Source organism: Callithrix jacchus, chromosome 4, assembly GCF_049354715.1.
Source record: "Callithrix jacchus isolate 240 chromosome 4, calJac240_pri, whole genome shotgun sequence".
NCBI lineage: Eukaryota > Metazoa > Chordata > Mammalia > Primates > Cebidae > Callithrix > Callithrix jacchus.
Window position 1 is genome coordinate 166,824,151 of NC_133505.1, and position 27,417 is coordinate 166,851,567.

At 42.7% G+C, this 27,417-nt stretch overlaps 1 protein-coding gene across 1 annotated transcript in view; it reads left to right on the top strand.

Annotated features, from left to right (window-relative positions):
• IGF2R (insulin like growth factor 2 receptor) overlaps nt 1-27,417 on the top strand; it is a 122,934-nt gene that overhangs the window by 22,914 nt on the left and 72,603 nt on the right. Inside the window, exons 2-5 of the mRNA XM_078370419.1 lie at nt 1,087-1,226; nt 17,409-17,533; nt 19,098-19,196; nt 26,524-26,656. Of these exons, the coding sequence (XP_078226545.1) occupies nt 1,087-1,226; nt 17,409-17,533; nt 19,098-19,196; nt 26,524-26,656 (497 nt within the window). The remainder of the gene's footprint in view (nt 1-1,086; nt 1,227-17,408; nt 17,534-19,097; nt 19,197-26,523; nt 26,657-27,417) is intronic.

Consider the following 27,417-nt stretch of genomic DNA (forward strand, 5'->3'; position numbering starts at 1 on the left):
TTGTTTTTACTCTTGCTGAGGAGATGATCCTCATTTTACAAAATGAACGAAACATTCGTCAAGGGAAGAGCAGACATTGGGGATAATTGTTTTCACAGAACTGGCAAACTACCTCCTTTGTCCCAACTATACTGCTTGGTGCATTAGCAATTACTCACTGTCTGCTTTGCCGGAGGTTTGGACAATGAGTGTTAATGCTTGGTGTGGTGAATTTTGTGTAATTTGGAATCTGATGGTTGACTCATTGCACAGCCCTGTCTTGCAGGTTGAGATCTAAACTGTAGCTATACAAGGTAAAAGCAGAAGTGGAGCTGCCTTTCATGCCATTGCATGAGTTTTTTAATAAAATAGTTAAAAGTCCTTTGGCTTCAGCATTTTGGTGTGATTGGAAAGGCTATTGCTATCTTATATTCAGCATGAATTTTGAGCAATTACTGATTGATATGGTTTGGCTGTGTCTCCACCCACATCTCATCTTGAATTGTAGTTCCCATAATCCTATATGTCATGGGAGGGGCCTGGTGGGAGGTAATTGAATCATGAGGGCAGTTAACCCTCATGCTGTTCTCGTAATCATGAGTGAGTTCTCACCGGATCCAAGTGTTTTAAGGGGCTTTTCCCCCTTTTGCTCTGCACATCTCCTTGCTGAAAAAGGACACGTTTGCTTCCCCTTCTGCCATGATTGTAAGTTTCCTGAGGCCTCCCCAGCCAGCCTGAACTATGAGTCAAACCTCTTTTATAAATTACCCAGTCTTGAGTATGTCTTTATTAGCAGTATGAGAACAGACTAATACACTGATCTGAGTTGATATTCTTAAATTAATGGTAGGATTTTTTTTTTATTTTAATGATCTTTGAGTCCTGAGGTGGCTTCAGAGTGGATTTAACAAGAGACAGATGGTGTTAGTAGTTTCTGCCCTGGCTTCTTTGCAACTTAACATACTTGAATTTTAGTGTTTTTGGCTAAGGAAAGTGTATCTTCTAGTTCGTGGTAGTTTTAAGCAAATGTGGCTTGAGTAAAACTAGAGAGGAGTTTAATTATTGGTAAATCAATGACAGTGACAAGTTGTTTTTCTTCCTTTCCAGTTATACATGGGAAGCTGTTGATACCAAAAATAATGTTCTTTATAAAATCAACATCTGTGGAAGTATGGATATTGCCCAGTGTGGGTCATCAAGTGCTGTTTGTATGCATGACCTGAAGACAGACAACTTTCATTCAGTGGGTAAGTAAAACTACCCTTAACTTACTGGATTGGCAATATAATTCCCCAATTTTGCAAAAATGACTGTGTCTAGCTATATGTATATACCTATACAAAAATCATAAATGTTTAGAAATTGTAAATGTTTATAATACATAATACACATTTTTTTAGTGGTTAAAAATGATAACAATTTGAATGTGTAGTATGAGCTAAAAGTAGGTTAGCTCTGTCTAGTGGATTCTGTGCAGGCAGTCATTATGAAGAATTATGTAGATGTGTATTTGATATTGAAAGATGTTTCTTAGATGACTCTCCCTTCTCACATTTTTCTTAAACCCTGTTTTTACATTCCCTCCCAGCCCTGCATTTCCTTTAGTGCTCCCCCCACTCCCACTCCTTTGTACTTTCCAGTTTTTGCTGTGGTTCCAAACACAGCGTGTCTGCATAGTCCAAGATAGTCACTGGCGTTAGGCTTACATTAAAGGGTTAAATAGTCCTGAGGATTGGCAGCCTCAGAGAAAAAGGTGCAGCCCCTTCTTTCCTAGGTTTCATTTAGTTTCCTCAAATGTGTACCTTTTGGGTCAGGATCGCTTGCCTTCTGTGAAGAATTTGAGTCCAAGTGGATTGATAGCACCAGGTTACATGGAGTGGGGTCAGCGAAGCTGCCAGAAGGAGGGGATGCAGGGCAGACAGAAAAGCAGAACGCATTGCCCTTGGGTTTGGCAACATGGATGTCTGTGGTGACCTTTCACTAAGGCAGTTGGAATAATGCGATTTGACCACAGTGGATGCTCATGACATGGAGATGATATGACTGGGGACTGTCTGGTAACTAGAAGAGGATGCTAGCTAGGCTTTTGAGTTTGTGAGGGAAGCTTATTGTGGTAGTTCTCTCTGTCATTTTGATTTGTGTTTTAGAAATTTTTATGTTTTTATAGATTTGGCAGTTCATGTACAGTTTTGTTACGTGGATATATTGCTTAGTCGTAAATCTGAGTTTTTAGTCACCCAGATAATGCACCTTGTACTCAGTAGGTAATTTCTAATTCCTCACTCCCGAACCGTTCTGAGTCTCCAGTATCTATTATTCCACTGTCCCTGTCCATATGTATATATTATTTAGTTCGTACTAATAAATGAGAACATGGTATTTGATGTTCTCTTTCTGAGTTATTTCACTTAGATAATGGTCTGTTGTTCAATTCATGTTGCTGCAAAACATGTGATTTGATTCTTTTTTATGGCCAAGACGTGGAATTCGGCCATAAAAAAGAATGAAATGGCAAAGATATCCCCCCCCACACCCACACACACATTTTTGTTACCCAGTCATCCATTGATGGACACTTAGGTTTATTCCATGTCTTTGCAATTTTGAATAGTGCTGTGATCAACATATGAGTGCAGGTGTCTTTCTGATGTGACTGTTTTTCCTTCAGGTGTATAGTCAGTAGTGGGATTGATTGCTGGATGGAATGGTAGTTTTGTTTTTAGTTCTTTGGTAGATCTCTATACTGTTCTCCATAGAGGATGTCCTAATTTACATTCCCACCAACAGTGTCTAAGTGTTCCCATTTTTCTCCATTCTTGCCAACATCTTTTGCTTTTTGACTTTTTAATGATTGCCATTTCAGTGGGTATAAGTCGGGATCTCATGGAGGTTTTAATTTGCATTTCTCTGATGATTAGTGACCTGGAACATTTTTACATATGCTTGTTGGCCATTTGTATGTCTTTAGAGAAATGTTGGTTTATGTCCTTTGCCCTCTTTTTAAAGGGGTTCTTTTTTTCTTACTGAATTGTTTGAGTTCCTTGTAGATTCTAGATGTTAGCCCTTTGTCAGATGCACAGTTGGCAAATATTTTCACCCATTCTGTAGGTTTTCTGTTTGCTCTGCTATGCAGAAGCTGTTTAGGTTAATTAAATCTTATTTGTCTATTTCTGTTTTGTTGCATTTGCTTTTGAGGTTTTAGTTATGAAATCTTTGTCTAGGCCAGTGTCCAGGAGAGTGTTTCCTGGGTTTTTTCCTAGAATATTCATAGTTTCAGATCTTATGTTTAAGTCTCCAAGTTTTGTATATGGTGAGAGATATGGATCTAGTTTCATCCTGCATATAGCTGCCCAGTTTTCGCAGCACCATTTATTGAATAGGGTATCCCTTCCCCAGTGTTATGTTTTTGTCAACTTTGTCAAAGATTAATTGGTTTCAAGTATGTGGCGTTGACTCTGGATTCACTATTCTTCTGTTCCATTGATCTTCGCACCTGTTTTTATATCAGTACCATGCTGTTTGATTACTATAGCCTTCAGAATAATTTGAAGTCAAGTAACATGGTGCCTCCAGCTTTGCCCTTTTCATTTAGTATTGCTTTTACTATTCAGGCTCTGGATATTTATATGGCTCCATATGAATTTTAGGATTGTTTTTCTAATTCTGTGAAAAATGACACTGGTACTTTGACAAGAATTGCATTTTATCTGCAGATTGCTTTGGGCAGTACGGTCATGTTAACAATACTAAATCTTCTAGGCCATGATTTTCGCATCTGTATTCATTAGGGATATTGGCCTGCAGTTTTCCTTTTTTGTGTGTCCTTGCCTCTCTTTGGTATCAAGGTGTTACTGGCTTCATAGAGCAAGTTAGGGAGGATTCCCTCCTCCTTGATCTTTTTTTCTTTCTTTCAGGGAACAGTTTCAGTGGGATTGGTACCAGTTCTTTATGCCTTTGGTGGAATTTGGCTGTGAATCTGTCTGGCCCTGTGCTTTTTCTTGGGATATTTTAAAATTACTTGTTAAATCTCACTGCTTTTTATTGGACTTTTCAGGATTTCTGTTTTTTCCAATTCAATATTGGGAGGTTTTATGTTTCCAAGAATATATTCCAGTTTTGGAATGTAGAGATGTTTATAGTAGCCTGTGATGATCTTTTGTCTCTCTGTAGTATCAGTTGTAATGTCTGCTTTCATTTGTGAATGTGTTTATCTGAATTGTTTCTCTTTTTTTTTTTTGAGTAGTGGTTAATCTGAGTAGTGGTCCATTAATTTTATCTTTTCAAAGAACTGACTTTGTTTTATTGATTCGTTGCTTTTTTTTTTTTGGTCTCAGTTTCATTTAGTTCTGCTCTGATCCTTGTTGTTTTCTTCTGTGAGGTTTCAGTTTGGTTTGTTCTTTTTTTTCTAGTGCCTTGAGGGTTACATTAGGTCATTAATTTGTGATCTTTCTTTTTTACGTAGGCATTTAGTGCTATAAATTTCCCTCTTCCCGCTGCTCTGCTGTATTCCAGAGGTTTTGGTCTATGGTGTCTCCGTTTATATTCGTTCCAAAAATATTTTATATTTTCATCCTAACTCTGTCATTGACCCAATGGTTATTCAGGTGCAGGTTGCTTAATGTTCATGTGTTTGCGTAATTTTGAGAGCGCCTCTTGGAATTGATTTCTAGTTTTATTCCTCCGTCATCTGGGAAGATAGTTGATATGATTTCAGTTTTAAAAAAATGTATTGAGACTTGTTTTGTGGCCTAACATATGGTGTATCCTGGAGAGTGTTCCATGCACTAAGAGGAATGTATATCCTGTGGTTGTTGAGTAGAATGTTCTTTAAATGTCTTTTAGGCCCATCTAATCCTAAAAGTTCAGTGTTTTATTGTTGATTTTCCGTCTCGATCTTTCTAGTGGTATCAGTGAAGTGTTGAAGTCTCTCATTATTATTATATTGCTGTCTGCCTCTTCTTAGGTCTAGTGGTAATTATTTTATGAATCTGAGTATTTTGGTGTGCATTTATATTTAGGATGGTTATATCTTGTTGAATTGATCTCTTTATCATTATTTAATGGTCTTTTTTAACAACGATTATTGATTTAGAAGGGTATTTTATCTCAGTATTGCTTCTCCTGCTCACTTTTGGTTTCTTTTTGCATAGACTTTCTTTTACTACCTCTTTACCTGGAGTCCTTGTTTTTATCAGTTAAGTAATTTTCTATGAACAACATATGGTTGTATCTTTTTTTTAAAAAAATCTACAGTTCACCAATCTGTATCTTTTATGTAAAGGATTTAATCTATTTATGTTCAAAGTTAATATTGATATGTGAGATTTTGTTCCTGTCATAGTGTTGTTAACTAGTTGCTTTTTAGTGCCAATTGTGTAATTGTTTTATGAGATCTGTGAGTTTCATACCTTTTGTCTGACTGGGTTAATTCAAACCCGTCTTTAAGCTCTTAGATTCTCTTTTCTGCTTGTCTAATCTGCTGTTAAAGCATTCAGCTGTATTTTGTAATTTCTACAATGAATTTTTCATTTCTAGAAGTTCTGTCTGGTTTTCTAAAAAATAACTACTTCTAGTAAAATTTTAATTTAGATCCTGTGTTGTTGTTCTGATTTCTTTGCATGGGTTTTCCACTTTCTCTTAGATCATATTGAGATTATCTAAAATCAGTATTTTGTATTCTTTATCTGGTATTTCAAGGGTTTCATTTTGATTAGGATCTACTGCTACAGAGTTAGTGTGAACCTTTGGGGATGTTGCAGCGCTTTCTTTGTTTTTTTTTTTTTAAATGCTTCTAGAGTTGTTACTCTGCTTCCTTCCCATCTGGATAAGCTATCTCTTTTATTTTTGAATCTACTTTAGCTTGGCAGAATTTTTTTTCCCTTGAGAATGTGGATATAATGTATGTTGTATTTGGTTGTTTGACTTCAGTTCTGGGTGCTTTCAGTGGCAAAGACTGAGTTTCTTGGTTATAGACGGCCTGTTTGTGATAGCTTTCTCAAATGCTTGTCACAGTAGTGATGTGCTGGGTGTGTGGGCAGGCTCCTCACTGTCTCCCGCTGGCCTGGAATGCAGACTTCTCAGGAAGTTCATCTTGTTCTCTGTTGATTTGCACTTGTGGCAGCCGAATTCATGTCGGGTTGTGCAGGACAGCAGATGATATTTATGGGTAAAAGCCAGCTGCAGTGGAATTCGATGGATCTATGCGTGACCTTTGTTTATGGATGAAGCTCTGCTGCTTTCAGGCAGTAGAGTTGTCTCTGTGGAATGTGCAGTGGCCTGAGCTCCCTGCTCAGCCCCTGAGTGGGGGACTAAGCTGGACAGAATTGAACTGCCAGTTCTGCTCTTGGATACTCCAGTGGCTCAAGCAGCCCTAACGGGGGCATAGGGGGAGCCCTTTAGAAGGTGCCAAGGTGTCCATGGGGAGGCGTGGGGGCTGCCCCAACTCCATGGCCTGGGCAGGTGGGAGCACACGCCACCTGTCAAAGCTGCCTTTCACAGGGTTCCACCTCCAAAATCTGCCTCTTTGTCACAACCCCTGTCCTGGTGCTGGGGACATTCGGAACACAAGAATATTGCTGTCTGTCTCAGGCTGCAGTGTAGTGAGTGCCATGAGAGACACCTGTCCCATGGCTTACCACCAGCATGTCTTCCTCAGGGAGTCTCTTCCCTCCGCCAAAGCACACAGATGTGCAGCTCTCCTGCTCTTTGCCGCAGAAATGCTGTGGCTTTGTGTAGAGAGGTTGGGGCGCCCACCTTTCATGCAAGTCCTGGCCCAGTGGGCACACTGCCAGTGGAAATGCAGCTGCCCCTAATAGACCCAGAATGGCCACTGTCCGGTGTGCATGTGCCAACCTATGGAAGTAGCCACGACTCTGCCCACAGTAGTGGGTGGAGGGTGGGGGAGGAGTAGTCCCACTCTCCACATCCGTGCCCAAGCATTGAGACCACCTGGGTCCTGGGGTGGAACCATACACCTCCCTTGCAGAGCTGAGTACAGCACCCCTGTCTCCCCTGGAGGTGGCACAGTCACTCTCAGCCCACAAGCCTGTTTTTGGGCACAAGAAAGTGCATGCTCTGGTCTCCTTTGTCCCAAGGGCTGTCCCCTTGATGTGCTGCACTCTTTCTTCCCTTAGGAGCAGCACTCCCCAAGGGTAGGTCTCTGAGAACCCTGCAGCTCCCCTGGGTCCAGCGAGCCTTGTGTGGCGGCCGCAGTCCCAGCAGGTGCCAAGGAAGGTCTGCAGGGGCTCTGGCGATATGGAGACATCAGTGCTGAGCTTCCCCAGGCAATCCTCCAAGGGCTGTGCTCTTAGTATGATGCCACCCAGGTCCATGGGAAGGTGAGCAACCTGGCACAAGTGGTAGTCTGATGTAATGCCCTCAGGAAGTCCCCAAATTGCTGCCTCCACCCAGTGTTTGGGTTTGTGAGGGCAGAAAAGCTCTCCCACAGTTTGTGTACCAGCAGTCGGCCACAGGGGCAAGGGATGGTAGCAGCATTCCCGCCGCTCCTTTCAAGTAATACCAGGTCTCTCAGGGCTCCTAGCTGCTCTCTGCCAGCTTCTTGTTTCCTTCTTTTTTTTTTTTTTTTGCCCTGGCGTCATCCCAGGGGTTCTCCGCTAGGCTCCAGTGCTCTCTACTTGATACTCCATTCCAGCGATGGTTGCTCACCTGTCACTCGGGTTCTTCTTTCTGAGAACTGGCCTCAGACAACCCTGTTGAGCTGTCTCGAAACAAAAGAAACTCCCACTTGTCATTCTGCATGGAAATTCCTAAACGCAGCTAAAAGAGCTTTGTAGAAAGCAGTGTCTAGACTAAGAAGATAAGGCAGTGCAATGTCTGCTGGTTGAGGCCCACTTCCTGTTTGATTTCCCTCTCTTTCTAGAGATGGTCCAGACCGAAAAACCTGGCGAGAGGGATTTGAGGCCTAGGATTGAGATCTGAGAAAGCATCGGGTTGTTGTGAATTTGTGGGTCTGACAAATGTTATCCTTTGGTGATATACATAGGAAACTGACAGGTGAGGTGGCCAGTTTCCTTGTGATGCTCTTTTGAGAACTCATAGAGAAAGGCCACAAGTAAGCCTGTTGTTGGCCAGTGTTACGTAGGTGTTCAGAAAGAAGGAAAAGCAGCTTTCTTCTCGATTTTATTATAATACTTTAATATATTTGGTGGACTAAAGTGTGTCTTGAGTTTATGGTAGCATAGTATAGTATAATACCACATAGACTGATGCCAGATGGAGTCAAGGACTTGAAGAATAATTTGTGAGCTTGGCCTCACTGGACAAAGTTTGAGTTTGACCAAGTTCTGTGGGCTTTGAAAGCCAGGGAGGAGGAGAGTTGGTATATTCTGGTAGGGAGTGGATTCATTACAGACCTTTGGTGATGGTAACGGGGGAGGTGATGTGGTGGAAGGTGTTTGGGGAAGCTGGCCCCATGGAACAGGAAAGGATGCTTACAGGGGAGATACCAAAGGTAATTAGATGACTAAAAACTAACTTACAGGTTAAGTTGATGATGATACTATTATAAACCAGCAGTTTCCAATCTCATTTTTCCCCCCAGATACACATGATAGATCCCTTTCCCAGAGCTTGAAACTTCCAGAGGGGGTCATCATAAATACTTTCAGGACTATCAGTAATGGCTCCATTTCTTCAACTGGAGAGAGCAAATTGTATGAGTGAATGAGGGTAACATTGACAGTAGCATAGGGATAATCCTGAATCAAATTTAATTTGCATATACAATAAAAATACCTAAATTTGTTGCACATTCATGTGCAAGGCCTAATGTTTTAAAGTAAAATATCTCATTTAATTCACTGGGCAATCCTTTAAAGTAGGTGATTTCATTTCCCTCATTTTATAAATGAAGAAACTGAAGCACAAAATGAGTCTGTGTTCCGCAATGGGCAGGTCTCTGCAAATCTGCCCTCGAAGTCTGAGAAAGTTGAGAGGCCAAAAAAAGAGGCTGACACCCAGTTTCTCAGAAAGAAACATTTTCTAGGAACTTACAAATTTAGAAGCCACATCTCAAGAAGTCATGAGATGAGATCGATCCCTGCATCATTACCCCACCCCAGACCAAGGGCTCATATAGGAAGGGGTGGTTTAGAAGGGATGTGTAGGACAAATGAAGTCGGTTTTTTGACCTAAGGGGAGGATTCATGATAAGTACCTTCTATTACACAAGGAACAGTAGATAAACTGAAAATCTTGAGGGCCTTTCTGGAACTGGGGTTAATCAGAAGTCAGAAGGGCTGATAGGCCTCCAGAATGGAGTTACTTCAGCTTCCACAATGAGCATCTTGCCAGAAGTGGTGTGGTTATAGATTTGAATGCAGACAGGCCAGCTCCAGAGCCTGTGTACTCACTCAGGGCTGTGTGGTTAATGTGAGTCATGGGGTCACATCAGACAGATTGGAGCTGAAATGGAGACCAGCATAGGAGATCTGAATGTGTGGCTCTGAGAGGATATCTGAGAAACGAACTTCTTTTGATCTTGCTAGAAAGGAAAAAATGTGAACCTTCAAAACAACCACAAGAACTGGAGCTCCCAGCAGATCAGAGGAACAGAAGAGCTAGTATAGCAATAGATCCAAATATAGATGGGACCTTAAGATAACTTAAGGGAACTTACAACCAAAAAATTGGGTGTAAGTAGCCGTTGTCTCTTATGAAACTAAGTTCAGTCCTAGATCACATACAGAAATTACAGCTCAGTTAAGATTTGAAAGTAAAAAGACAATAGAACATTGAAAAAAAATTAGTAACAGAGATATAATCTGGAAGAGCCTTCCTTCAGGAAGCCTGGAAGCCATACAGGAGAAGAGGAACATTTATGACTACATATCTTTTTTTTTTTTTTGAGATGGAGTTTCGTTCTTGTTACCCAGGCTGGAGTGAAATCTCGGCTCACCACAACCTCTGCCTCCTGGGTTCAGGCAATTCTCCTGCCTCAGCCTCCTGAGTAGCTGGGATTACAGGCATGCGCCACCATGCCCAGCTCATTTTTTGTATTTTTAGTAGAGATGGGGTTTCACCATGTTGACCAGGATGGTCTCGATCTCTTGACCTCGTGATCCACCGGCCACAGCCTCCCAAAGTGCTGTGATTACAGGCGTGAGCCACCGCATCCGGCTGTATCTTTTAATGCTAAGAGTTGTTCTAAAGACAAAAGACATATGCTAGACTGGGAAACTATTTTCAGCATGTGTGCCAATGTACTATTAGGGTGAGAGCTTTTCTTAGAAATTGATAAGAAAGACAACCTAGGAGAAAAATGGCAAAGTTAAAGAACAGGCAGTTCACAAAGGAAGAAATCTAGATGGTCAATACAACTTCAATAGTAAGCCAGGTGTCTTAGTCCTTTCTCATATTGCTATAAAGAACTACCTGGTACTTGGGAATTTATGAAGAAGAGAGGTTGGATTCACAGTTCCAAAGGCTGTATAGGAAGCATGGCTGGGGAGGCCTCAGGAAACTTAAAATCATGGCAGCAGGTGAAGGGGAAGCAGGCAGCTTCTTCGCATGGCAACAGGAGCGGGGTGGGGAGATGCTACACACTTAAACAAGCACATCTCGTGAGAACTCTGTCATGAAGCAGCACTTGGGGATGGTGCTGAGGTAGGAGGATCACTTGAGCCCAGAAGTTTAAGACCAGCTTGGAAAACATAGTAGAACTCTGTCTCTGCAAAAAATAAAAAAATTAGCCAAGCATAGTGGTGCATGCCTGTAGTCCCAGCTACTTGGGTGGTTGAGGCAGGAGGATCACTTGAGCCCAGGAGGTTGAGGCTGCAGTGAGCTGTGATCGGGCTACTATACTCCCCCACCTAGGTAAGAGACCCTGTCTCAGGGAAAAAAAAATCATAAGGAAGAGAAAATATGTTTATTATTCATTAAGTAGAGGCAGATCATCATATAAAGGTCTTCATCCTCATTGTCTTCACATTGTATAAGGTGAGTAGGAGGAAGAGAAGGGACTGGTTTTGCTGTTCTGGGGTTCCAGAGGTGAAAGAAAATCTGTGTGTAAGTGGAGCTGTGAAGTTCAGACTTGTGTAGTTCAGGGGTCAGCTGTATTTGATTTCCTTTCTAAGTACCTCAGATGTCTGGTTTAACAGTTAAAATTTCAGTGTAACAATAATTCTTACACATTTATCAGTATTATTATAGATTTAATCTTATATATTTACTAGTTACGATAAATCTAAAATTCTCTTAGAAGTTCTAAATCAATTGCTGAGTTATAAACTTTGAATTGGGGTTTATATTAAGCATTGCAGTAAAAATACCAAATATGTTCACATTCCAACACACCAAATATTAATATGATTTTAATTTAATTAATCTGAGGTTTAAAGCTCTATATCCTCTTCAGGAAGCCTGTTACCAGCCCGTTTGACTTGCGGTAATATACTCACCAGGGAACAGTGTTAATAGAGGTTACCACCAGAGCCTGGAATTCTGTTTGGCTTTTTGTTAGTGACCAGGTAGGTCACAGTGAGTCCCAATGTAGTTGCTGTTTCAGGTGATTCGTTTACTCCAAAGAGCCTGGCCCCTGACTTCCAGTGATTTTTATAATGTCTGATTCTTGTATGTACTCACAGAAATCTACAGCAGGAATCTGGATTGATCATTGGACTGTGTTTTTCATCTCTTTGATAGGATGTGAAACTGTCTTTTCCTCTTAAGTCTTTTGTTCTTTTATTTTCTTAAAACCTAGAATTCTGTTGGATATTTGAGTTGCTACCTGGTTGAGTTTTGGATAAACTCATGTTTTTATCTGATTTATGATCTCTCCTGATATTCTGGCAATACCTGTAACATTTTAAAACATATATTCACATAATCTTTTGTGACTCAAACCAATAGAAGAAATAGTACTATATGTAGATGTTTGTACAAAAGGTTTTTTGTAGTATTGTTTATTGTGGCAAATATGCTGGAACAATCTACTGTATGGGTATGGTTCAGTAATTTATAGTGTATTTTCTTATTTACTTGGTTAAATCATATCTAAAATTTTATGTATACATTTTATTAAAACATAGCCAACAGTTAATGTTTATAATAAATATTTGACTACCAGACATGTGTAGGTACTGGTTTAGGTACTGGAATTGAATCAGTTGCTACAACAGTCAAGAATCTCTTTTTTCATGGAGCTTACATTTTAGTAGGGTGGGAGACATGAAAAAAATAAGCTAAGTAGTATGTTAAACTGTGATGACTGCCGTGAAAAAGGAAAGAAAAGGTAGTCAGGAGTACTGGGGCTCAGGGGTATGTGGGCAAGGACATTAAATAGGATAAGTGTCACTGAGAATGTGACATGTAAGTAAAGACCTAGAGTTGAGGGAGTGAGCTGTGTGTCTCTGGGGGGGAACAGCCAGTTCAGGGGACAAGAGGGGTAGCCAAGGAGTGTGTTGGTGATAGCAAGAAAATAAATCTCTTTTTAAGAGAGTGTCCATATAGAGAAGCAGATAGCTGGAGGTAAAAAAATTGGATTTTTTTTTTTAATTTGTCAAAATAGCGTGAATAGTGTATACTGAAGGAAAGAATAAGTGGGTGGTGCAGGGAAAAGAGGAGAAACTTGCTTGAGCCCATCAGGAAGTAGCATAGGAAGGGTTCTCTGTCTGCCTCATAGGTTCTAATTGCTGTGTCAGGAGGGCTGCCTGTGAAGTCAGATCACCAGGCTTTGTAGCTTCAAGGAGGCGGAGTCACTGTGGGGCTTGGAGGTTCGAGTTGGTGGTCTGACTGAGCTGCATCTGTGGGCCCGTGCAGCCAGGCATGGTGGTACAGGTGAGAGCGTGGCCTGGAGGGCTCCAAGGTGCAGCCTGGCCAGCGAGGTGTGGAAGGCCCTGGCAAGCGCTCTCTGGAGTTTTCGGAGGTGTGGCCTGGGAGTCCGGGAGGGTCTAGTGAGTGCGGCTTGGAATGCTGGGCGGTGTGGCCTGGCTGGCACCGAGGTCCCTGCGGGGGTTCTGGAGAACCTGAAGCGGCGGCCCCGGGGGTGCGGCCAGTGTGGCGTGAAGGTCGGCGTGTGCAGCCTGGCCTTCCTGTGAGCATGGTTTGGAGGACCTGGTGAGTGTGTCCTGGCGGGCCCTGTGAGCATGGCCTAGAGTGTCACCAAATCAAACTGGACTCATCTACCTGTGCGCCAGGGAAGGCCAAACACCGAAGCGTAGGGGGTTTGCTGGAGAGTGGACCACGAGGAGACAGGAGGAATGTTCAAACCTGTCTACCTAAGCTTGGGGCTGACTCAGGTTTTATAAGCTTAGGGTAATGAGTGCGTTCTGATTGGATCTTGCAATGAGGTGGACACCAGGGCTCTATCTGATTGGATCATGGATCTTGATCTGATTGGATATTGGATCCGGCCCCGCCGTGTGTGCTTCTTAATTCAGTCCCGCTCCTCAGTTCGGTTCGAGCGCTTAGGTTCCGCCCCTGTTGCGAGCTTGGTTCATCGGGTGACATGACCTCAAACTGGGAGCCATGGCTGCCGAAAGACAGCGAACATCTTTGTACACGCAAGAGGATCCAGCTTGGTCGAATGTGGTTCTATTCAGGCTCTGCCAGCGAGTCTTAGGGGGTTCTTCTAGCGGGCAGCCCCGTGGGCTTGGAGCCTGGGGTCAGCAGTGCTGGGAGGCTGAGGCTTGGCCTGTTGGGCACAGGCCTTGGAAGCTGGCTGGGGGCCAGTCCTGCCCGGCCCTTCTCTGGGAGGCCGCGGTTCTCTGTAGTCTCTCACCGATGTCTGCTCTTGGCCGCTGGGCTGCGAGGAATCCTCAGAGGGCTGGGTGCGCGCCCTGCCTGGGATCTGCCAGCAAGGGCTGCAGTGGCTACCCACATGGCTGTGCGGCTGGGTCCCTCTTCCCGCTTCCATGGCCTGTTACAGCGTCCTTTTCAGGATGTGCTCCGTACATTATGAGGGACCCACAGGAGCTCTTGGCACCCTGTATGTGAACAGGACACGAGGTTTGGGACTTGGCCTGTGAAGCTGCCAGGAGATGCCGCATCCCTCTGGCTGCTGCGGCTGATCCCATCCCCCACCCGAACTTATTCCCCTCCCCATTCCCCTCGCCCTGCAGCCCTCTCCGCCTCCTGGGCTTCTCGAGTCTCCCCGGGTCCCTCACGCCTCCTGGACCTCTCGTGCCTCCCTAGGACCCCTTGCCTCCTGGGCTTGTCGCGCCTCCTGGGTGGCGCCTCGCGCCTCCTGCCGCCCCCCACGGCGTCTCCTGCCCCCTCCCCCAACGCCTCTTGGGTCTCTCGAGTCTACCCGGTCCTCTGCGTGTCCCCGCGCCCTTCGAGCCTCCTTGGTCCCCGCGCCTCCCCGCGCCTCCCCGCGCCTCTGCGCCTTCGGGGCTCTGCGCCTACTGCGCTCCGCGCCTACCAAGCCTCCTGTGCCCTCGCCCCGCCCCATCGCTTTTCTTCTCATGCTCCTCCACTCCCCACGCCTTCCTACCCTTGTGCCTCCCTGCTTTTCCCCTCACCACCTGGCGCCCTTCGCGCCCTCCTGCACCATGCACTCTGCATGCCCCGTGCGCCTGCTGCACCCCCCCCCCCACGCTTTCCGCGTCTTCAGCCCTCGTGCACCCTCAGCTGCGAATCGCCCCAGGCGGGCACCTCGGACGCGGGCACCGCTGAGTCTGCCCCGCCCTGCCCCTGCTCAACGCCTCCCAGACACGCCTACTGCGGGCGGAACTTGGGGAGCTGTCCAGGCATGGGAACTGTCCAGGCCCGCAGGAGCTGTCCAGGCGCACGGGAGCTGTCCAGGCGCGCGGGAGCTGTCCAGGCGCGCAAGAGCTGTCCAGGCGCACAGGAGCTGTCCAGGAGCGCAGGAACTGCCCACGGGGCGCTGTCCATGGGGGCACTGTCCTTGGTCCTAGCGCCTCTGCAGGGCTTCTGTGTCCTTTTGGCTGAGCCGAGTTTAAGTCCGAGGGGGAAAGGTTTTAGAAAAGACTCTGGGCGTTGCAGATTGCAAAGGATGATCCTGGCCGACCTTTGCACGTAGGCAGAAGAACCACCGGACCGTCAGCCTAGTGCTGTGGAACAGCCCTGACTTCTGGTCCACTCCTGCCCTTCTTCTGCTCCTGTCCCAAGACTTCAGGTGTATATGGAATTACAGTGATCCATGTGTTAATCCATGGACTAACCTTTTTCCTTTTAAAAATTTAGTTGTTTTGTATAATGTAGTGAGCCCTGTTTTCGACAGAAATCTAGAATCTTGGCGGTAACCACGATCTGACTATTTTACTCTTCTCTCTTTCACTTTCTACTAGAAGTAATCATTAGCCCACTTTTATATTAATTTTTTTTAACTCCGTCTAATTTCCAAAATAAATCTGTGCATATACAACTAGCTTTATTAAAGTGTATATCTTCCTTTGTATAGCTTTTTGGGACCAAAGTCATAACAGCAGTATTACTAAAAATCAACCATATTGTTGTTTTTCATTGTAGTTTATTCCTAGTTTATTGTGTGGACCTGCCAGAGTTAATTGATCCACTCTTCTGTTGATGGGCTTTTGGCTATTTCCAGGTTTTTGCGCTTATGAAGAGCATGAGATATTCTTTCACGTTTTTTGCAGTGCATGTTTCATGTGTGCATAGTTTTCTCTTGTGTGTAGACCTGAGTGGAATAACTAGGTCACAGGGCACACAAGTATTCAATTTTAGGGCATAATGTCCTGCTGACTTAAATAGTTGTTGAACCAGTTAACATATCACTAGCAACACAGGAGAGCTCTGACCCATCTCACCTCTGACACTTGGTATTCAGTTTTTTGCCAGAGGGATGACTGTAAATGGTGTACCATTTTGGTCTTGATTTGAAATTCCTTGATTACCAATAACATTGAACATCTGTTAGCATATTTATTGATGTACATTTTTCTTCAGTTTACTTGATCGTGTTTTGTTCATTTTATATTGGGTTATCTATTACATGTGACCTAGATTAGAATTTTTTCTTTTTATTGGATATTAAAATCCACCGTTATGTAGGTAGGTGTGGGTTTTTCGTTTTCTCTTTTTTCTGGCATGGTGTGTGCTTTCTCAGTCAGAGGTAATTTATCGTCCTTTATTTCCTGGAATTATATATAAAAAATTCTTATTTGTTTGCATGTGAATGTATGTAGAGATTCTTGATGGTGGTTCTTTGCCAGTTCTGTGTTTTTCCCAGTTTATAACTTACTCCATTTTCTTGAAGCTATTTTCTGTTGAGTATGAACCCTTAAATTGAAGAGGTTAACCTTATTAATCTTTTTAGTTTTAAGAAATATTTTCTATGTTAATATTTCTACCGTGACTTGAAGTTTGGATTTTGTTGTTTACATCTTGAATCCATTTAGGCAGAGGTGTCTAATCTTTTGGCTTTCCTGGGCCACACTGGAAGAAGAATGCTGTCTTTGGCCACACATAAAATACACTGACGCTAATGATACATAGTGAGCCCCCCCCTTTCTCTCTCTCTCTTTATTTCTCTCTCTCTCTCTCTTTCTCTCTCTCTCTCACACACACACACACACACACACACACAATGCTTTAAGAAAGTTTACAAGTTTGTGTTGGGCTGCATTCAAAGCCATTCCGGACTGTATGTGGCCCAGGTCCGTGGGTTGGACAAGCTTGCATTTAGAGTTGATTTTCGTACCTAGTTCCAGGATAGGGATCAAATTTTATCTTTTTCCATATGGATAAGCATTTTATTTCTAGTTCTGTTTTGTTTATTGAACAACCTCCTCTTTTCCCTGACTATTACTTCTGCCGTAATCAAAGTTTAATTCATACTTGTGTCTCTGTGCTCTCTCTTCTAGTTGATTGGTCTCTTTTCTAGCCTTTGATCAGTTTATTCCTGTGCCAACCCCTATCATGTTGATTTTTATATAGATTTTTAAATTCTGGACTGTTATAGTAATGTCCCAGAGAAACAGAGATGTGGTTACTCTACTTGTGGGCCTTTCTTAGAGAATGTTGATTTTGTAGCATATGTGATGGGAAATATTGACAAATTTCAGTGGCTGAGTTATATATTCTGATTTATATTTTTGAAGATCACACTGGTACAATATGGTTGAGGAAATGGGGCTGGTGAGGGGTGAGACTAGCATGGAGACAGGGGGATGAGTTAGGTGGCCAGTGCTGGAGTGCAGGTAGTAGTTTTAGTGGGAGTAGAGGTGGAGAAATGTGGACAGATTTGAGATGGGTGCACAGCTGTGGACCTTTCTGATGTATAGAATGCAGCAGACAAGGGAAAGATGGCGCTCAATGTAATGTAATGAGGATGCCACTCCTGAGATGGAAAATTCTGGGAAAGGACAGTTTCATAAATTTATAAGCTATCAGATACATTGTAATGCACTTCTTATTTGCTTTCCTTGGAAATAGCTTTCTGGTTATGTATGTTTTATAGCCTGTTCACTCTATTTTCTCTCAAATAGGTGACTATCCTCTGAGAAGTGCAACCAGATCTCTTCTGGAATTCAACACAACAGTGAGCTGTGACCAGCAAGGCACAAATCACAGAGTCCAGAGCAGCATTGCCTTCCTGTGTGGGAAAACCCTGGTGAGTCCACAAAGCCACTTTATGTATTTCTTAAAAAAAAAAAAAAAAAAAAAAGTCTGCTTCTTGGTGCTCTGGCTGTAGAGGTATTCCAGGAAGAATCAGTGAGCAAACTTAGAAACACAAATAAGAAAAACCCTACCAAATCACTGTCACCATCAAGAACCAATAAGTAAACAAAGTCTAAACTCGTTACAGCTTTTAAGTAAAACACAGACCACATCTTTCGTAAAACTGCAATTCAAAGTGATTAGTGTGTTAGAAATCAGAGTACTGTTTAATGTTTATTTTGTAGGCATTTTTTTCTCCTAAAACCTCTTTTAGCATTTCATTTTGATAGGCTTTAGGGCATTGTATTTAATTCTTTTTAAAAATATTTTTCTTTCCTCATTTGTGTTAAATTAGAGATACCCACATCTGCTTAGGAGAAGTCTTGGCCCGTGGGTATGGGATTCTCAAGTTTTTTGGATATTACTTGGTGTTTAAAGGGGACATCATGTGTAAATTATTATGATTGTTCTTATATTGTAGGTAATTTGTTGATTTTAATCTTTAGTTTTGTAAAGGAAGTTGCAGTAAATAATTGTTTTAGCTCTTGGGAGAAGGAATTGGTATACAAATTCTACTAATGTTCTTGAATCAGAGTAAGAATCCAGTCTTTAGGAAAATCAGGTTGAGTGAAAGTCTATGGCTACTAAATTGCTTTAAAATATCATTTTAGAGTTTGAGGCTATGACTGTTGCATCTTTAGGTCTACTTTGAAAATGAAACTAATATTGTTAATTTTGGATCAGCCTATGAATTGCATCGCTGTGCATATTGAGATCTTTAAAAAAATAAATCTGTAGCAGCATGAAATGAGAAGATTTATATTTCAGAATAAAATATATCGCTGCTATTTTTAACTTGAACTAATTTCCTTTGTGAATTCTGTGTTCACCATTCCGAAAATAGAACTGTGAAGGATAACTCCCTAGACTTGCATGTGGGAGGGCAGAGGCCAGTGCCTGCTGTGCCCGTGTCATCCTGCGATGCTGTGGTCGACTAGTTTGTCTAGTCAACCTACTCTAATGTCCTTTTCTAATGTCCTCTAGTCCACTCTGGTTGTGGTTAACAGGAGGGGCTGCCTTGGAGACTGGGTGTCTGGTGGGTGTTCTGACTTGGTCAGATGTGGATGTGCTCCTCCTGGGAGCCTTTTCACGGGGAGCGTGAGGTCACGTTTTCTGGCTTTGGTTTGCTGGCATGTGCTTGAGAACATTTGGAGTTTGAAAGGAGAATGACTGAGGATTTCTTCCCATGAACTCACTCACTATGCTCGCATAGCTGAGGCGGTAGAACACTTTTGGATTAGTTACACTAAAATCCCAGCATGATTTTATGAAGCTTTTGTCTCAGAATTTTCAGATTTGGGAACCTCTCAATGACCCCATTTAATTAAAGCAGTTGTATCCCCTGCCCTTCTTGCTGCTGCTTTCTTTGAATTTTAGTAGCCTTTACTGCATTCTAATTTTAAAGAAGAATTTTTAAAAATATGTGGTATGGTAACTTATAATTTTTTTTTTAATAGGGAACTCCTGAATTTGTAACTGCAACAGAGTGTGTGCACTACTTTGAGTGGAGGACCACTGCAGCCTGCAAGAAAGACATATTTAAAGCAAATAAGGAGGTAACATGGGAACTTCAAACTTACGTGCTTATGAAATATACACTGGGGACCTTTATCTTTCAAATACTGATTCTAATCTTTTGGGGTGAAAATCTTTTTTAGCTTTCAAATTGCATTTGAGCAGATAAACCATGTGAATTTAATTTTTAAAACTTTTCTGAGTCGTTCTTATTTTTAGGACAGGGCATTTAAAATATCATAGGATGTGATTTTTGGTCCAGATTGGAAATAGAATGGCTCATCCATATAGGGCAAGTTAGTTTTTGGTTTCTGGTGCTATGCAGCTCAGTAAACTAAGTGACATGGTTGGACTTGGGCTTAGAGTATTCACTATACCTGCGGGAGAGATCTGTTTCTGACCTTGACTGCTTCATCTTCCTTTGCAACTGGCTTTCCACCTGTGCTGCACCCGCTCTTGGAAGTCTCCTTTACCTGTTTGTATTGTTAAATCTCTCTGTCCCTCTCCGCAGCCTGGGGTTGACTTCTGGCTGCAGTGTGAGTCCAGGCCAGGTGACCCTTAAATTCTTTTCCAGCTCACCTCAGAGACGGGATTGCTAGATTTCTGTTATTGTTATGTCTGCTGCTTGTTATTTGAACCCAGAATTCCTTGGTCAAGATATATATAAACCTACACACACCTATATGTGTTTGTTATGTGCCCCATGATGTTTTGAAATAGGTATACATTGTGGAATGGCTACCTCGGGCTAATTATGTGTGCATTATGTCACATACTTACAGTTTTTGTGTTGTGAGGACACTTAAAATCTACTCTTTTAGTGATATGCAAGAACACATTACGTTGTTATTAACTTGTGGTGTTTAATGGATCTCTCGGGCAGGTCATTCTTGTGGAATAATGAAATGTCCTCTTCCCCAGCGTGGGCACTCTGATGTTGCTCTGCTACTTGATTCTCCCTGGCCCTGGGGAAGATCAGACTGTTTCTTCTGCCACTTCTCCATGCCCACCACCCTAGATCCTAAAGGGAGTTTCCTGTTCTCACCTTGATAACAATCTTAGTTAATTATCTCTATTCTGTTTTTAAGAATTTTCAAAGATTGTAAGGATTCAGGAACTACTGAATGGTTGTAATGAGTAATTTTTACTGGTAGCTTAATACCATGCAGTTTAATAAAGCAAAAGGAAATACTTATTTTTAAAAAATTAATTCAAATTTAATTTTGAATAATAACTCACTAATTTTTTCGAATATGGTCATCTGTAAAGGGAAAAGCAATTTCATATGGAAGTGGAAGTGGAAAAATATTGCCTCCCAGAAAAAGACATAAGGAGCAGTCTATGAAAAATAAAAGTTTAAAGTGGTAAGAATTAAGGCTGATATTTAGAAAGTAGTGTCAAACGTCAACTTTCATTTAAAAACTTAGGTAAAGCTGTTAGATGACATTGTTAGCTGTAGGAAAAGCATCTCAAAGCAGACATCTGTTTCAGGGGTGGGAGTGAGGGTGGGAGTACTGTGTGTTCATTCTCACATTGCTATGAAGAAACACCTGAGGCTGGGTAATTTATAAAGAAAAGAGGTTTAATTGGCTCACTGTTCTGCAAGTTGTACAGGAAGCATGGCAGCATCTGCTTCTGGAGAGGCCTCAGGAAACTTACTGTTTGGCTGGAAGGCAAAAGAGTATCGAACACCTCATGTGGCCAGAGCCCAAGGGAGTGAGTGGGAGGGGGAGGTGCCACCTACTTTTAAATGGCCACATCTCAGAAGAACTCACTGTCATGAGAACAAGCAAGGAGGGGTACGTGGTATCTGCCCCCATGATCCAGTCACCTCCTCAGGCCCCGCCTCCAACGTTGAGGATTACAATTTGACACGAAATTTGGGTGAGGACACACAGTCACGCTTAAGTGTCCATTTGGCCAAATCTGAGTTTGCTTCCTGTGAGAGGTTGGAGGCTGCAACCACAGCGGTGCCCTCTGCTCTCCTGTTAGACCCCAGACCTTTCAGTCCCACAGATATTCTTCTGGGCTCTGATTTTCCGACCTGATCATGATACCCTTTTTTTTTTCTGTTTTATCTGAGTATACCTCTTACCTCACGTTGCTGAATTGGCAGTTGTGTCTTCTACCACCTAGGAAAAAATTGCTTTAAAAATAAATGAATAGCAGTTTGTTTTCTCTGGGTCAGAAATCACCAACTACAGCCCATGGGTCAAAGCCTGCCCTGGCCCTTTTTTGTACAACCCCAGGACTAAGAATGATTTTCACATTTTTACAGGATTGTTACAAAACAAAGAGGAATATGCCACAGGGACCTATGTGACCTACAAAACCCAAAATGTAGATACCATATAGCTCTTCGTTTAAAAAAAAAAAAATGTGTTGATTTGTGTTCTAAATAGTTTTTGGGGTGGGAGTGGGGAGGTATAGTCTGTGGTTTTCTCAAAACGAGGACATTTAATTTCTCTTAGGAGCAGATGGAAGATGCATGAGAAATGTTTGTAATTTGTTCTCTTATCTCTTCAGGTGTAGTTGGCAGCTGGTGCTTTATTCATTGAGTTTTCACTTATTGAGAGCCTATTGTGAGCTAAGCAGTAGGAATTTTGTTAAGTTTTGGATTGCTTTCAGAGAGCCCATAGACTAATGGTGTGGAGGACATAGCCATATTCACTAACTCAGTTTTTTTTTTTTTTGCCTTAGGGATAGATTAATTAAATAGAAAGAACTGAAAAGCATGATGACTGCTAAAAATGTAGTGCTGTCACTGTTAGCAAATCTTAATAAAGTATATGCCCTTTTTTCTGTTTTCAGTTTGATTTGATTACACCTTACGGGTGATGGTATGGTAACTTTAAAACATATTAAGGGTTTATTTACTTACAAAACGCTCATTCCCTAAGAAAAAATATCTCAGTTTGGTTTAGTGTCAGTATAGTCTTGCTTTCTACAATGTCTACAGTTTTTACTGATGTCTCATTTATTTATTAGTTTTGCTCTGTCACATTTAGAATGATCTTGATTGGCAAAAATTATGTTAGTTCCAAATAGCACCTTTAAACTTATTGTTATAGTTTGTTCAGTGGATTCTGGTAGGGGCCTGTAAGATAATTATTTTTTTAAAGCATTGTGTAAATATACCTCCTACCATAGTGCCCTTGGGAGCAGGCAAAATTCAGAACTAGCCTGCTGGTAGTCTTACCAGGGTTATAAAAGTAAGATTATTATATAAAAAACAGCATTAACTCAATGTGGGTGTGTTGCAGCTGGCAAACAACCTCGCTCCCCAGGCTGCTAAATTCCTGGTCTTATGAATGTCTCCATTGCTGTGTTTGCCGTAACAGGAAGTGGGAGGACGTTCCGCAGTAGCCTTGACTGTTTTTCCGATGCATACTCCAATCTGTGGAGTGTGGTATGAGGCATGTCTTCTCTTCCTTTTTGGAGTAGGGAGACAGCCAGAAGTTACTACCTGCCCCAAGCAGGGTGCCTGCCAATCTTGCCAACTTGGAATCCTCTAAGTGTCTTGGTGAAATGGAGCTATTTTCAGAGTGAAGAGGTCTTTGACTTTCCCTTCTTGCCATATGCCGTCTTGCTCCCTTGCCATCATAGCCTTTCATTTTGCCGGCTAGAGAGTTGCATCTTTTCTTGCGTCTTAGTGCACTGACTCAGTTCTTGGTTAATGTTTTTGTATAAACTTGCTGGGGATGACAAGCTTTAGATTTGCAGGATAATGGGCACTTCTGGCTTTTTACTGTAACCCAATTATAGTCTGTGGCAATAACTTTCTTTTATTTTCATTGCCTTTCTGTGTCAGGGTGGTTGGTGGTAGGCTTAAGCTCCGTGCGCCGATACCCTCTGAGCACTAGAGGTTCCAGCCTCCTCCATTATTAGTAGAAACACTTAGGTGTCTGAGAAGTATTTTAGGCGACACGCGACTTCGCTTTGAGGATATGGTGCCCCTGAGGCTTGTGAGCAGGTGTAGGTCCTTTGTTCACTCTGTTAGCTCTCCACGAATCTCTGACAGCAGGACTGGGAAAAAGGTTAGTGGATTACAGCATCCATGCAGATTTGATAGCCTATTTCTAAGAGAAATTTGAAAGCTAAATATGAAGCAGTTAACTTTTGTAAATAGACCTATCTGTGAATTGCTTCAGTCTAAAAGATAACATTTTAGGAAATTTATCCATGGAAAATAAGAAAACTGCTTTGAAATGATTGCAGAGAACATGAAATTTTAGAATATTCTTTGGAAGAGGTAGTTAAAATGATGCGTGTATTATTTTGGAAATAAGACTTATAGGGATGTTTCACATAGTCATGGTTCACTTGGTGACCAGGGCCTTTTTCACTGTGGGAGGGTTCATTCTTGGGCTTGAGTTCTTACTGTGATGTGGAAGTTGGGTGCCCCCACTTCATGAAACTGTACCGCAAAGATGTGGCCTCAGAGCCATGGTTTCTGTCCAGGGCAGGGAGTCTTGCAGTCTGGGGCAGTTTCACCATCTGAGCACAGATCCTGATATAGTTTGGATTTTTTCCCTGTCCAAATCTCATGTTGAATTTTAATCTCTAATGTTGGAGGTGGGGCTTGGTGGAAAGTGATGAAATCAAGGGGGTAGTCCCTCATGAATGGTTTAGCACCATCCCCTTGGTGCTGTCCTCATGATTGTGAGTGAATCCTCTTGAGATGTGATTGTTTCAAAGTGTGTGGCATCTCACTTTGCTCCTGCCTTTGCTGGGTGACATGCTTACTCCCACATCACTTTCTGCCATGAGTAAATGCTTCTTGAGGCCTCCCTAGAAGCTGAGCTATGCTCAGCTAGATGACTAGATAAAGAACGCATACACACACACACACACACACACACGTGTGTGCGCGTGCACACACGTATACCTTGGAATACCATTCAGCCTTAAGACAAAATGAAATCCTGTGTTTTGCAGTAATATTGATGGAACTTAAGGCCATTATCTTGAGTGAAATAACTTAGTCAAATACCACATACTCTCATTTATAAGTGGGAGCTAAATAATACATACATATGGACATAGTGACTGAAATAATAAATATTGGAGCTTCAGAAAGGTGAGAAGGTGGGACGGTGGTAAGTGATGAGAAATGAGAAATTCCCTAATGGGTACAATATATGGTATTCCAGTGTTGGTTACACTAAAAGCACAGACTTCACTACTGTGTCCTATCCATGTAATACAACTGCACTTGTTCCTCTTAAATCTATGTAAAACAAAGAAAGAGGCGCCCTCTTAAAGTGCAGGGTCTTACCAACTCTAACAATGGACTTTCTTGATGTTTTTAAAAAGACTGTTAGTTCATAGGTATGAGAGACTGGTCATAAATTAGAACCGGGTAAGGATGGATTGAAATACCCAGAGGAGGAACTCATCTTCACGGTTTATGGAACCAATATTTACTGAGCTCTCACTATGTTCTAGGCATCGTCCTTAGCCTTCAGTGACAAACCCATGTCCTCAAGGAGCCCCATTCTAGTGGGGGGAAACTGACAAGTCAACGGATAGCAGTACCTGGTATCATATATCACAGCACTGTAAACAAAAGTGAGGCTGAGTATGGGAGACAGAGAGAAGTGGAGAGTGCTGTTTCAGGTAAAGGTGTCAGAAAAGGCCTCACTACGAGTGGTGTTTCATCAGAGACCTGAATGAAGTAAGGGAAAGGGCCATGTGTATATCTGGGGAAGCACATCTCAGGTAGAGAGGACTTTGAATTTCAGTGGGGCAGAACTGCATCAAGAGGTATGTGTGGCTGCATAGAGTGAGGAGAGGGTAGGGCGGTGAGGGCGGTGTCATGAAGTAGTTTGAATTTCCTTCTCAGTGTAATGGGAAGCTGCTTTGTACAGGGAGATTTAATTCTAAACGGCCAGTCCTGTGCTTGTGGAGACATGGGCTGAGGTAGTAGGGCATTGAAGATAGAACTGGCGGGGGGCAGTGAAGATGCTATTGCAGGCAAGAGATTACGGTACCTTGGACAGGGTGGCAATGGTGGAGGTGGTAAGAAGAGAGTGGATCCAGGATTTAGTCTGAAGGGAGAGCTGGTGAGACTTGCTGCTGGTTGGATGTAGACTGTAAGAGAAAGTGGCAGTGGGGCAGGGGGACCTTAAGGTTTTGCCCAAGTGACTGGTTGAATGATGGTGCCATTTGTTGAGATGAGGAACACGGGGGAAACAGTAGGTTTTGGAGGAGAAATCAAAGGCTCATTTTAAGTATCTTACATTTGAGATGGTTTTGTATACCCAAGTGATGATGATAAACAGCAATAAACAGCCCTTATGCCAGCCAGCCAGGAGCTGTACCTCAAGCTTCATATACATTAGCTCACTCAGGCCTTACAGAAGCCCCATGAAGGAATAACTGCCATTATTCCAGTGTGACATGTAGGGAAGCCGAGGCACAGAGGTTAACTTCATTCATGGTCATGCTAAGTGTTCATGCCAGAGTTTGAACCCCAGGCTTTCTGCTTTGAGTCTGTGCTTATAAACATAGCTTCTGCTATTATTGGCTATGCAAGCCTACAGTTCTGTGGAAAGGTCAAGGCTAGTGACATGAATTTGGGAGTCACTGGCAGACATTTATAACCATGCATGAGGTCACCAAGGGACTGAGCATAGACAGGAAAGAGGGCTGCTCAGTAAGCTGTGGCACACTTTTGCATTTAGAGTCAGTCAGAGGGAAGGCAAGAGGTGTTTCCAGGAGGCTGAGAAAGAGCAGGAAGTGAGGCAGAAGAAAACTAGGAGCCTGTGGATGTGAGCCACAGGAAGAAGGGGTTTCAGATGCGGAATGATCAGTAGCATCCAAAGCCACGAGAGACCATGTAAGGGGAAGGCTGGCACATGAGTGCTGGATGTGTCAGCAGAAATGTTGTGGGTGACCTGGTAAGTGGGGTTTTGAAGGAGTGGGAGACAGCAGGCCGATGTGACTGTGTTCAAGAGAGAAGGGAAGGTCGGAAGAGGAGGAGATGTGTAAGGACAGTTGAAGGATTTTTGCTCTAAGTTGCAGAGACATGAGATGATAGCTGGGGGAAGTAGGGACCCAGAAGGACATTTGTGAGGTAGTCAGTCTTCTGGCATGCTGATGGAGATGATCCAGTGGAGAGGGAAAACCTGGTGATGCAAGTGGGAGGAGACGATTGCAGTCCTCATGTAGGTGAGAAGAGATACTGAAAACACAGAGGAGCGAAGGCATTTATTGACCTTGGCCTGGGTACTTTTGTTATTAGGGGACACCATGGCATGATAGTCCCTAAGGAATGAAGAGCGGTATTGTGTGACATTGGCTATAAACTTTTCTGATTGACCAAGATGTATATTGAAGACTTGTTTTTCTCTTCCTCCCTTTCAGGTGCCATGCTATGCATTTGATACAGAGTTGAAGAAGCATGATCTCAATCCTCTGATCAAGCTTAGTGGTGCCTACTTGGTGGATGACTCTGATCCGGACACTTCTCTATTCATCAATGTTTGTAGAGACATAGGTATGAATCTTTGTGGAGCTGAAGGGGTGATGGTGAGGGATTTCTTATATGGCTTCAATATCTTTGCCCTTCTACCTTTATTTCTCTTTGCATGTCCATGTTACTGATGAGGTCCTCTAAGAAAGCTTTTGTCCCAAAAGATGTTCTCTTTGCACAACCCACCTCTTCTCCCCTAATAGATTCCATGCCTCCTCCCCAACCCTTGCACATTCTGTACAAACTGTTGGTCCGTTCCATGTGGGTGTTCTCTCGGCCAGACACCTTGGGTTTCAAGATTCTATAGTAGTGAGGGTTGGTCTTGTTCTCTGTGTGTGCCCGAATCACTTGGCTCTGAGTCACAGGCTGGGTCAAAAAGAAGAAGGGATGATCAAAGACTTGAGTACTTGATCAGGATGCATATTTTGACCGAAGCTGACTTTTTCCTGACTTTTTCTGTACTTGCCGGAACTGGTGTGAGTAGCTTTAGCATCTTTGATAAATTAACGGAAGGCTGTAAATAAATGCTCTTTATCTAAAAAGGGCCATGAAAAGTTTTACTAAGCCTTTTACTGGCCTTTAGTTGGTTTTGCTAAGCCAGGTTTCTAATACCTGGCTTGATGTTTCCCTCAAGCTCTGTGAATTGTTAAGTCCTGTAGGCCAGGACTTTCCTTCTACAGTGCTAGCCATGAGTAAATTCTGCTAGTGATTAACTAATCAAAAGGTCATTTTTAGTGTTTTTCTTTGGTTTTTATTTCTCAAGTAGTACATAATGCTTTGCCCTT